Below are 13167 nucleotides of genomic sequence, written 5' to 3'. Positions count from 1 at the left end.
AGCCAACTTTTTCATCTTTCAAAACTGAAACTCATTAAAGACTACCCCCCAAGCCTCTGGCAATTACTGATCTAATTTCTGTCTCAGTGTGAGAAAGGAACATTAAAATTTTAAGGAAATATAGATTTTTAAACTCAAATTTGAACTGCCCTCAGTTTAGAGAAATTATAGATTTTGAAGGATGAAATGGCAGAGAAGATGAAGTCACAGTTTGGGAAGAGAATCACAGATTTTTGTTGCAAGTGAAATACGTACTTGAAGTTTTGGTTGTTGCTTTTGGAAAGCAAATCTTGATAACTCTTTAAGCATAGTGCTTTCAAGAGTGTGTGATTGTGATAAAAGGGTTGTATAACACACAGCATATCCAAAAATTTAGAAGACATATTTGAATCCTAGAACTATCCTGAATTTTCTGTTAATTGGCCAGAGTCTAGATAACCTGGTGTTGTGGGAGGGACCTGGTGGGAAGTAATTGATTCGTGGGGGCTATTTCCCCCCATACTGTTCTCATGATAGTGAGTTCTCATGAGATCTGATGCTTTTATAAGGGGCTTCCCCCTTTGCTTGACACTCATTCTCTTGCCTGCTGCCATGTAAGACCATGCCTTTGCTCCTCCTTCACCTTCTGCCATGACTGTGAGGCCACCCCAGCCATGTGGAACAGCAAGTCCATTAAACTGCTTTTTCTTTATAAATTACCCAGTCTCGGGTATGTCTTTATTAGCAAGTATGAAAATGAACTAATGCACCTGGCTCTGTGAGAGTATGTTTTGTTCTCTTCCCCAAAATGCAGAAATTCATGTTTCAGGCCTCCATCAGTGATATACATGTTGAGTTCTTCAAAATAATAAAAATCTGTGAAAGAGATACACTAAAACTACGTAATCAGTCAGAATTAATTAGAGGGTATAGGGTCTATAACTCTGTTGATATGGCATTGAAAAAACTGTTAGTTGTATTTTTCACGGTGTATTCTTTGCAATGAAATTCTCTGCTTGGAAAAATATAAAAAAGACACAAAAAAACTCCAAAGTAAGATTAAAAACATTCTCTAAGGGTTCTTGGAAAACACAATGTATTTATGGATTATAATCTCCATGTTTGAGCTGGTTTGTGGTTACAAATTCTTGCCCCCAAGCAAGTTTGTTTGTAGCTTTGGACTATAATCTTCATGTTTGAGCTAGTTTGTAGTTACAAATTCTTGTCCCCAAGTATTTCTTTGCTTCTCCTGTTTTTGTGTGTGTTTATTTTTTATTCCTTTTATCTATTACTTTCCAGAGTTTCTACTTTCACTTTGTTTTTGCTTCTATGTCTTTCTTCCTTTTGTGCTGGTTTAGGAATACATTAAAAAATATGTTTTCAGTGCTTTATTCATTATTTTGGTTGTTGTAGTTAGGACTATTGTTTAGAATATCTAGCCTGCCAAGGAATGGAAATTTGTGTGTGTGTGTGTGTGTGTGTGTGTGTGTGTGTGTGTGTGTGTATTCAAATCTTACGATGTATTAACTTAGATTCCTTTAGACCTATCCCTTTCTCTTATTTTGTATTTCAGTTCTTATAACTTATATATTAAGAAGTTTTTATAAAGCTTAGCAAGAAGTTTAAATACTTTTAAAGTGATTATTATATTTTTAAAGAATACATGTGTATTTGTTTTATAGCTACTTGAAGGAAATTTTGCCAAAGAAGTGAGCCATGAAATGGATGGACTTATTTTTCAGCCTACTGGAGTAAGTTCATTTGTCTGTGTGTGTGTGTTCGTTTGTGTGTTTGTGTGTGTGTGTACACAGATATACATATACATACACATACACATATATGCCTCAAACTTATTTACTTGGGATTGATTACTGCTGTGATTGCCACTTTTCCTTAAAACAAATTGCTCATTATGAAAGATTTTATTTATATCTAAATACATGTAATACTAAAATGAGCACCTGTCTGTTTTTCACTCAACTTAAGAAATAAGCATTTTTGGTCGTTACATTTCAAAGAAACCAGTCTTTTAATATAATTAGTTATTAAAAAATAATTTTCTACCAATAGCATTACATAAATGTTTATTTCCTTTTGTAACTTGGTATACTTTTATGTATTAATCTCTCTAAAACTTCATTTTGCTGTAGTTTACTGTAGAGTAAAATTCATACTTTGTCACTACTTGACAAAAAATAAAACTTTTGAATATTTTTTCCATGTTTAATTTTTGAAATGCACTGAAGAACTTTTACCAACTTAATGGTCGAATCATATATTTGAAGTAAGTTGTATTTTACTCTGTAGCAGGTTTTCTCATTCTCAACCACTGATGTGTTGGGCCAGATAATTCTTTGCTGTGGGAGCTGTCTTGTGCATGGTAGGATGTTTAGCAGCATCTGTGGTCTCTACTCACTAGATGCCAGGAGTATAGATGCCAGGAGCATGCTCCCTATTCCCATTTGTGACAGCCAAAAATATAGTCTGACATTGCCCAGTTTCCTCAGAGAACATAATTGGCCCTACTTGATAACCCATGTTCTGTAGGGCAGTGTTTTTCAAAATGTGGCCTGTAGAGGAGGATTAGCACCACCCAGGAAGTTTCACAGATGCAGCTCAGCCCCACACCTATTGAGTAGAAACTCTGGGGATGGAGTTTAGCAGTTTGTATTTTGACAAGTTCTCCAAGTGATTCTAATGCATGTTCAAGTATGAGTGCTACTTACTCTATAGGAAAGAGTTTATTTCATGTGCAACCACCTCATCATATGCTGCTTTTTTTCTTCACCAACTCTTCTTTTAGTAATTAGAGTATAAGCTAGTTGAGAATTTATATATGGAGACATCAGACTGGGTGCCTGGGGTAAAAGAAAGGGAACTAATAATTTGAACACAGTGTATTAAATACTGTACAGGTTGAGTATCTCTAATTCAAAGACTGATATGCTATAAAATTTATAATGTTTTGAGCACCAGCATGATGCTCAAAGGAAATGCTCGTTGGAGCATTTTGGATTTTTGTATTAGGGATGCTCAAATGTTAAGTATATATAATGCAGATATTCCCCAATCTGAAAAAAATCAGAATCCAAACCACTTCTGGTCCTAAGCATTTCAGAGAAGGCATATTCAACCTATGCATGTAAAGCATTATATCTTTACGTGTATAATAAATCTCTGCTAAAATGCAAATTTAGAGACAATGTGATATGTGATTGGCATCTGTCTGTCTTCTAGCCCCCCTTGCCAAACAAAGAACAGAAAAATCTTATCTTCTGTGGTTAAGGGAGGAGGAGAGGGAGGAGGAGATGGAGGAGCACTAGAGGTTAGGGACAGAAATGGAAGAAAATACTATTTTAGGAAAATTAAAGTTGAATCTTTTAGTTCTAATATATTCCAGTCTCCCTAGACTGAAAGAAGCAAAGTCTAAATATAACAATAAATTCAGAAAATTTCAGTGTGTGAAACTCATGGTTCAGATCTGTACATATATGGCATATGTAGGAAAAATGGCCTGACAAATAAGTGAGTCTCTTTCTTGGATGTCTAGTATAGGCAGTTGATTTGTCATTCTGTTCCCTTTCTAGTAACCATACTTTTTTTTTTTTTTTTTTTTGAGATGGAGTTTTGCTCTTGTTGCCCAAGCTGAAGTGCAATGGCGCAATGTTGGCTCACTGCAACCTCTGCCTTCTGGGCTCAAGGAATTCTCCTGCCTCAGCCTCCTGAGTAGCTGGGATTGCAGGTGCGCACCACCATGCCCGGCTAATTTTTTGTATTTTTAGTAGAAATGGAGTTTCACCACGTTAGCCAGGCTGGTGTTGAACTCCTGATCTCAGGTGATCCGCCTGCCTTGGCCTCCGAAAGTGCTGGGATTACAGGTGTGAGCCACCGCGCCGGGCTGTAACCACACTTTTTATTACAATGACTTTGTAATTGGTATCTGGTATTAAGTCAAGTCTCCCTGTTCGCCAGCATTACCTTAAATATTTGTTGACAATTGGTTTAACATGAAAGTTTCAGAATCAATTTGTCATGCTACCCAGAAATTTTTGTTAGGAGTTTAATTGGAACATCTTTGAATTTAGATTAACGTGGAGAAAATTGATGTATTTGCAATGTTAAATCACTTTCTCAATGAATGCTATGGCTTTTTTTTTCAGGTCTTTTTCTGTTCTGTAATTGAGTTTAAGTTTTTTATTATTGTTTTGGTAACTTCTAAATATTTGTCATTTTCTGCTTTTGTGGTAAATTGTGTCTTTTTTTATTGCTACTTCTAGTACACTGCCACATTATTGATTTATTTTATTGATTCAACAATCCTGTTGAATTCTGTTAGTTCTCACCATTGTCTAATTTTACACATTGACCAGGACCTCTAGTATTGACTTAAGTATTAGTTCTAGTTAGATAAGGGAGAAGACATTTATACCTTCTTCTCAACCTCAAAGGGAATGTAACTAAATTTTCTCCATTAAGTATGTTTGTGGTAGATTTCTGTTAGATATCCTTTATTGTGTTAAGAAATTTCTGATTCTGTTCTTCCAATAATTCTTTTTAAAATCATAAACAGGTTTTGGGCTTTAACACCTTTTAAAGCATTAATTTTAAGGCAGTAATGCCTCTTCGGTATCTACTAAGGTTATCATGTCATTTTCATTTTTACACCATTTATGTAGTAAATTACACTGATTTTTCTCATGTTGACCCATCCTTGCATTCCTGGGATAAATGCTACTTGATCATGATATATATAATTTTTTAAGCATACTTTTGGATCTAGGTATAATTGCTTCTTGAGGATTTCTGCCACCTTATTTCTTACAGTTCATTTTTCTCTCTTTTTTTTTTTTTTTTGAGACAGGGTCTCACTTTGTTGCCCAGGCTGGTGTGCAGTGGCACAAACATAGCTTACTGCAGCCTCGACCTCCTGGGTTCAAGCAATCCTCGCACTTCAGGTCCCCAAGTAGCTGGGACTATAGGCGCGCACCACCACGCCTTGCTAATTTTTGTATTTTTCGTAGATACGGGGTTTTGCCTTGTTGCCGAGGCTGGTCTAAAGCTCCTGAGCTCAAGCAATCCACCTGCCTCAGCCTCGCAAAGTGCTGGGATTACAGGTATGAGCCACTGTACCCGGCCAATTTTTCTCATTTTTTATATTGAGAATAATGAAGGTAATATTTTTTATTGTTGAAAAAATTATGTAAGTTGCACATAATCCATGGTAATGCCTATCCATGATTTAAAAAAACCAATTAAATGAGTGATTTGTACTGAAAAATAGAACAGTCTCTTACCAAACAGTCTCTTACCTTTTTCTGCACTCTAAGTACTACTCCTAGGAGGCAATTATTTTCCTCTTTTTTTTTTTTTTTTTGGCTTTTGCTTCTACAGTTCTACACAGTCTATGCTGTTCTTTTTTGGTTTTGTATTTTATACATAATCTGCTTACTTTGTACTGTGGAAGAATAGGATTGAGCCCTCTAATTCCACTAACCCCCTCCACACCCCTTTCTTCTTCTGTCATCCTATTGTAATTACATCACATATTTGGTCAAATTAATATTCAATTTTCATATTTTTATGGTGACATAAATATTGTTCCTATCTGGGTCAAATAGTATACAATTGTATTTTCTTTTTTTAGAAAAGTCTTGTCACCTAGCATTAGGAATATTTTTGGTTATTATAATTATTAATATTTCTTTCTTTAAACTCTCCAAAAGAACTGTTTAATTTTTTTCAATGCAGTCAAATATATAAGGTCCATTTTTCATTTGAAGGCATTCTTTCTGAAGCCTTCCATTCTTTAGTCCTGCTGCATAGCCTTTTCTTCTTAGAGTTTCTTTTCACTATTTCATCCAGGAAATCCCTTTTACCTTTCTTCTCTGATAGATTTCCCTACTTTTTTGACTTTATCTTTTCTGCATTTTTGGCTTGAGTGATCTTGAAAACCACATGCTGTACAAACTGGTCCTTATACTTATGGAGCTTTTGTTTCAGCTGTAAACTGAACATGTTATTCTCAGTGGTCTCTAATCTGTTCTACAATTTTATGGCTCTGACTTAGCCCCAGATTTTTTATTGTGTTTGTGTAGTTCTGTGCAACTTGGTATAATCTTGATTATCTCGTAATAAATCAAGCCTCCCTGTTTGCCAGGACGTTCTTAAATATTTGCAGACATTTTGTTTAACACGTAAATTTCAGAACCTGTGTGTCATGTTACCCAGCAATTTTTATTAGGAGTTTAATTGGAGTGCCTTTGAATTTAGATTAATTTGGAGAAAATTAATGTGTTTGCAATGTTAAATCATCTTCTTATATATACTAGAGAATTAGAGAAAAGGTGCAATAAACCGTAGCTCAGGACTACCTGTCTAAATGTCAGAAATTTCCAGAAGTTTTAGATCTACTCTTAGTTTACATATTCAATTTTGTATTTTTAAAAACTTTATCTCGTAAGTTGTAACTGATAGCAATATTAGACAATAGAACTAAAAAGGAGAGAGTAATTGTACTCGAATTCTCTATTTGTAATAAGCTTCCTAAGACACTGGCTTTCTCAGCCTCTTCCACCTTTTGGATGGCTGTCTTTATACTTGTCTTCTAAGGTAGTTCTATCCCCCTTTCCTTCTCTTCATAGAGAAAAGTGTATTTTTTATGGCTATAGCTGTTTTGGTTAAATCAACCTTTAACCCATGCCTTTTGTTTTGCTTCTAGTACTCTATTTCTTCATTCATATTATACATTTCTACTAGGGACAACCAATCTTCAAACAATCACTGAAGTCTGTTAAGTGGCTCATCACTTTGTCTTTTTGGGTTGTCCTTGCTATTTATTCCTTATTTAAAAAAGACCATGTCAGATTTGGCTCAAATTGTTTTATACTCAGCCTATTTCAGTAGCTTCTTAACTGCTCTTTGTATCTGTATTATCTTTCCAGTCTACCCCTGTTTTTTGACCTAGTAAAATTATACTATGGAAGAAACCCTTATATGGGGGAGACCAGTACTGACTGATAGAAATATAACATGTAACACAAATATGATCCACATATATACTTTAAATGTTTCTAGTTGCCACATTAAGAAAAAAAGTGGTAAAATTAATTTTAATAATATATTTTACTTAAACGACTGTATCAAAAGTATTATCATTTCAACATTTACTCAGTATAAAAACAATTATTATTTTTGTACTAAGTATTTGAAATTCAGTGGGAATTTTACACTTACAGCATGTCTTGGACTTGCCACTGTTCAAGTGCTCAGTGGCCATGTGTGTAGTAGACAGTGCAGGTATAGATATATTGATTTATTGTTTCCCATTTCTTGTATGTGCTCATGGCATTTGTACATGATTTATTTGTGATCTTCAGTTGAATTGTAATTCTCTGTGTAATGATAGATTTTTCTTCTCCAGCTTGCAGAACAAAATAAGGTTATATTTCTTTATTCAAATGCAATAGGCAGGCTCCTACACTCCTTCCCCTTCCAAATCATAGTGCATTGCAGTATTGCGAGGGTCCCTTTTTTTATTTTTATGTTCTTCCCTTTTAAAATTGTGCTTTGAGTTGTTTATTTCTTGTTTTTTGTTTGTTTGTTTGCTTTTTTGTTGTTGTTTTTTAAAAAATTATACTTTTAAGCTCTGGGATTCATGTGCAGAACATGCAGGTTTGTTACATAGGTATACACGTGCCATGGTGGTTTCCTGCACCCATCAACCCGTCATCTACATTCAGTATTTCTCCTAATGCTATCCCTTCCCTAGCCCCCAACCCCCCCCCGCCCCACATGCCCCAGTGTGTGATGTTCCCTCCCTGTGTCCATATTCTCATTGTTCAGCTCCCACTTATGAGTGAGAACATGTGGTGTTTGGTTTTCTGTTCCTGTGTTATGTGCTTCGAGTTATTAAACGTGTTCTATTCAAGGGGTCTTGATTCCGGACTTCAGTTTCTGTAACGGTGAAATGCTACTGAGTTTGTAGATGGAAACCATTTTTTGTGCATTTACTGCCTTCAGCCCTCTATGTTGATAGTGTTGAAGAGAGGTGTTTTTAAGCCACACCTGTTAGTCTGATGGTAGTATTTTAGGGTATAAAGAGTTGAAAAGGTAGTTGCTAGGTTTCTTTCGTATCACCTTAGTCATGAATATTTAATCTTAAACCTCTTTAAACAAAATTGACACATACATATTTGCATTAAATAACTATTCCTCTATCATCACTTTTATAGCAGCTTGGTCAGAAGTGACACACCTTTGTCTAGAATTAGATCTTTCCTTCCATGACAGTCTAGGTCCTGATCATCAACCTGTACCTTCTACTTCTCTGATATGGAGATTTTTCAGTTCTCTGGTAGCAGCTGATCTCATTCTGAGGCCACCAGTCTAAGAGAGATGAGATCTTAGATTCCTGTGCACACTCTGTGTCTTCATTGCTCTCCATTCCATAGGATTTGTGGGAGATTGATTTGCTTTCATGAAGCTGAAAGCAATATCTTTTTCTATCTTTTCTCTTGAAAAATTGTTACTAATTGCCAAATTGCTTCAGAACTAAAACTGATTGCTTAAATGATTATTCTCAAAGCAAAAATGGTTCTCTTTAAAGATGCCTTGCTGTTTCTAGCTACCCCTCACAAGCTCTCTTTTGGTTATATTTTTGCCTCACAAAAATCTATGGTCTGTGGTTATATTTTTGCCTCGCAAAATAATCTGAGGTTATTAGTCCTTTCCTTCCTTATTTCTTTTTAAACCTCCATTGTCTAGGATAGCGTTTAGCCCAGTATGTCTTAGAAACTGTTTGTTAAAGGAATGAAAATGCATCTTTGTGTTTTCTCCAGTCTTTCAGATTTGACTAGTTTTTTATGTTATCAATGTAGGTAAATACCTTTTAAATTTATAACTATTTTATTTTCCTTGCTGCATAGGAATATGTGTAATCTAATTTATGCTGTTATCTTTTTTCCTTTCAAAAAACTTACCAGTGGCTTTCTTTAAATTCTCACTTTTCTTTGCCAAGTCCAGAATCCAAACACCATTCTTCCCTAAAACAATAACATGAGTTTTGTCCTCTGCATATTCTCTTCAGAAACTTCCCAGTGGGTTAGGAGTGGTCTCTGGTTAAACAAACAAACAAACAAACAGACACCACTGAATATCTTTTTGATTCTCCAGTTTTTCATCTGTAAAATGTAGAGGCTGTAAGAGCTTAGCTTTGAAATTCTCTTATGGTCATATGATGATCAGTGCAAATGATATAAATCAGTACTTGAAAATTCTTTCTTTCTGCCAATAACCTGGTGAAAATCTACTAAGTAATGAATTTTTAATAAAAGAAGAAACTCTTTTTAGTTTCCTAAAAATAATTTATGTTTTAAATGGCAAGTTAGACAATTAAAATAAACCAGACTTCTTATGAAGTTTGATAGTATGACTATTACATGACTGTATTCTATTGATTTTTTTCTCCTGCCATCATTTCTTTTTTTGGTGGGGGAGACAGAGTCTTTCTCTGTCGCCCAGGCTGGAATGCAGTGGCGCAGACTCGGCTCACTGCAACCCATGGTTCCCAGGTTCAAGTGATTCTTTAGTAGAAATGGCATTTTACCTTGTTGGCCAGGCTAGTCTTGAACTCCTGGCCTCAAGTGATTTGCCCACCTCGGCCTCCCAAAGTGCTGGGATTACAGGCATGAGCCACCACACCTGGCCTTCCTACCATCATTTCAATAGACTTTTCACTTTTATATCTTTTATCTCCTAAGTTGTTAAGATTATAAAATATATGGAATGTCTCTGAAAGGGTCACATTTTGTTCATCAGTGGACATGGTCAGCTTCTTCCAAAAGTATTAATTTATTTTTATTAGAACAGATTTATTTTATTTATAACAGATTCTAGATTAGTTTACATGTATAACTTATTTCAGAAAACATGTTTTACAACTACCTATTTTGGTAACAGTTTAATTGATGGCATAGCACTGTACTATACTAGTTATAAGTATCTAGTTCATCATTTTCATTTTCTATGACATTTTAATGATTTCAGTCTTTGTTTCTTAATGTTTTATTTCTGATTGTAATTTCTCATGATCGTTTTCTGTCTAGTTTTTTATTTCTTAAAAGCACGTTACCAACTTTAATTATCTTAGTTTTTATCACTAATATGTACCTTTCATCATATTTTTGGTGTGCTCTTTAATTGAATGGTTAATTTCTGAAACAGCATCTGGCTGTAAGAAGGATGTGGTACATAATCACACGTCTACCCATCCTAGTTAATTCAGTGGTTATTTTACATTCCTACTATATTTTTTTGGTAAATATTCTAAAGGGTATTCTAAGTATAAATATATATTAACGGTGCCATCCAGAATAGGCTCCAGTTTTGCATAAATCCATTCGGGTAGCAGGAGGCAATTTTCTCTCTCAAATGCAAAATTTCATTATATTGAATTGTGTAGCCTTTGTTATTTTTTCCTTATTTTGGTTTTGCAATTTCAACCTCAGATTCTCCTGCAAAGGCTGATTTTTTCCTATTTTTAGTTTATCCTCAGTTTAGGCCACCGTCACCAGAGTGGTCTTATGTATTCCACTTTCAGACTTTTGATTTGCCAAAGCCCCAGATTAAACCTGTACTTAGCTCTTATGCAGAGATTTATGACTTTTCTACCTCTTTAAAAAAATGGAAATATGTTTCTATTAAAATAAAGTTGAATGACATTATCAGACACTATATGATATTCTGCTAAAGAAAGCAGTTTAAGACACATTTTTCTAATAATTCTTACTCATAAATTCTCTTTATGACTTTAAAAGAAAGAATACTTAAGATTTTTCTCACTTCTTTTGTGCTTATACATTGTCATCAATTTCCTTTTTACCAGTTGAAATAGCCTTTTTCTGATTGCTGTTTGTATATTCAAAGGAACCACCTTAATTTTCCTTTTCACCTGCACTAGGTCTTATTTGTAAGGAGGAAGTAAGAAGAGAGTTGATTATAGACAGATGTGGCTTCCAGTGGTGAGAGGAGACATGCTTTTAGGTGGTCCAGGGATAGGGCATCAGATGACACTGCATCATACAATAAGAAATGTAGTCCCATTCTTGTTTTTATTCAGTCTTTCAGATTATAAGGAGAAAGTCTATTTCTAGTTTTTAATATCTAAAACTTGCTGATCTTTTCAACAAGTGTGTGGACCCACTTTTAGACTATTCAATAGGCAACATATCTACTAGAATTTAGTATCATTGATTAATTTCTGTCTTTTCTAATTTTAGGACTACTGGTTATTTAGGGTAAGCAATACCATTTTCTCGAATAGTATAAACGGTATACCATTTGTTATAAAGTTTCCATTTAAAATATATATTTTTTAGATTTTTAGAGTGAACTAATTTAAAGAAAAATATAATAATAGTTATGGTATTTTGATGTGACAGAAATCCTGGGCCGAGCATGGTGGCTCCCGCCTGTAATCCCAGCACTTTGGGAGGCCAAGGCGGGCGGATCACGAGGTCAGGAGATCGAGACCATCCTGGCTAACGTGGTGAAACCCTGTTTCTACTAAAAATACAAAAAATTAGCCGGGTGTGGTGGTGGGCGCCTGTGGTCCCAGCTACTCAGGAGGCTGAGGCAGAGAATGGCGTTAATCCAGGAGGCGGAGCTTGCAGTGAGCCGAGATTGTGCCGCTGCACTCCATCCTGGGCGTCAGAGCCAGACTCTGTCTCAAAAAAAAATAAATAAATAAAATAAAATTTAGAAAACGTGATGGTACTAGCTAGTTACTATATTAGTTTCCTATGGCTACTTTAACACATTACCACACACTTGATGGCTTAAAACAACATACATTTATTCCCTTACAGATCTGGAGGTCCCAGCAATTTGGGAGGCCGAGGTGGGCGGATCACTTGAGCCCAGGAGTCTGAGATAAGCCTGGGCAGCACAGTGAGACCCCATCTCTATAAAGAATGAAAAAAATTAGCCAGGCATGGTGGCACACACCTGTAGTACTTGGGAGGCTGAGGTAGGAGGATTGCTTGAGCCTGGGAGGTCAAGGCTGTAATGAACTGTGATTGTGGCACTGCATTCAGGCCTTGGTGACAATTGTTTTTTAAAAAAAATTGAAAAAAAAAAAAGGTACTTGTGATTGCATTTAGGGTTCATCTGGGTAATTCAGAATAATCTCCCCTGCCCTTGAATGGCCTTAATTTAATCATACCACCAAAGTCTCTTTTGCCATATAATGTAATGCATTCCTGATATCTCTAGGTGGCCATTTTTCAGCCCACCAAAGTTATAGCTTAATAAGACGTTTCCAACGGATAGCTGTAGACCTTAATACCCAGTGTAATTTCTGATTCTGTCTTTGTAAAATTTGTAAATTACCTTTCTTTCTTAGACTTCCTATTAAGAGCAAGTTCTAAATGAGAAGTTTAGGACCCTTAATCAGGCCAAGAACTTTTTAAGTAAAATTTGCCAACATTTCAAAATTTTTCTTCTGGGGAAGTCTAAAACTTTTTGATGAACTCAGCTTTAATAATTAAGCACAGGGCAACTAATACATTGTTATGAGAAAAGTAATACAGTATATTAGAGGTAATCTGCATTTTAAAAATAATGTCAAAATGTGTATAAATTTTTCTTTTATTTTTAAATTGGAGGATATACAAATTTTATAACGTGTAGTTATTTTCCCTGAAAATCTTTTAACCTGTCTGGAGGTCAATCCTTCAGTCTTTTGCCTGCTCTTACTATTCTTGGAGTAGAGAAGGTAAAGGAGCTAGGGTCCACTCTTGGGTAAACTTTCACTTAACCTTGCAGTTTCAGTTTTTCTCTTCTGTTTTGAATCTTCTCCACCATAGCTCTGCCTTCAGCTTTTTCACAGAATAAACATATCTCCTGCCTTTTGCCCGCAGTGGAGGAGAGAAGCTAGAGGTTTAGTGGTCCTTCTATAGACTTTCCCTGGTCTCCTTGTTTTATGTCCTATGCCTTACCTTTATCCCCTGGCAGCCTTCTAGGTTACCTGTTATTTATATGACTCAATCCTTTCTGGGGCACTGCACTAGGAATGACTTGCATTGGCGTCCTTCTTTGCATGTACTTAGTATTTGGTTTTCTTTGCTGTATGCTGTGTTAACTTCTGTACTTTCTATCTTTTAAAATTACATTGCTATGGGTTTTTTTCTG

At 35.4% G+C, this 13167-nt stretch overlaps 1 protein-coding gene across 2 annotated transcripts in view; it reads left to right on the top strand.

The window, feature by feature from the left end:
- Positions 1-13167, top strand: part of RNGTT (RNA guanylyltransferase and 5'-phosphatase) — a 354408-nt gene that overhangs the window by 161883 nt on the left and 179358 nt on the right. Inside the window, exon 12 of one of the 2 annotated variants that reach the window (XM_003822864.5) lies at positions 1662-1730. The exons of the other annotated variant lie outside the window; for it this stretch is intronic. Within the exon in view, the coding sequence (XP_003822912.1) occupies positions 1662-1730 (69 nt within the window). The remainder of the gene's footprint in view (positions 1-1661; positions 1731-13167) is intronic. 2 annotated transcript variants of the gene reach the window in all.

This window comes from Pan paniscus, chromosome 5, assembly GCF_029289425.2.
Source record: "Pan paniscus chromosome 5, NHGRI_mPanPan1-v2.0_pri, whole genome shotgun sequence".
In the NCBI taxonomy this organism is placed as follows: domain Eukaryota; kingdom Metazoa; phylum Chordata; class Mammalia; order Primates; family Hominidae; genus Pan; species Pan paniscus.
The sequence above is the reverse complement of the archived record's forward strand: the minus strand, read 5'-3'. Positions and strand labels throughout refer to the sequence as shown.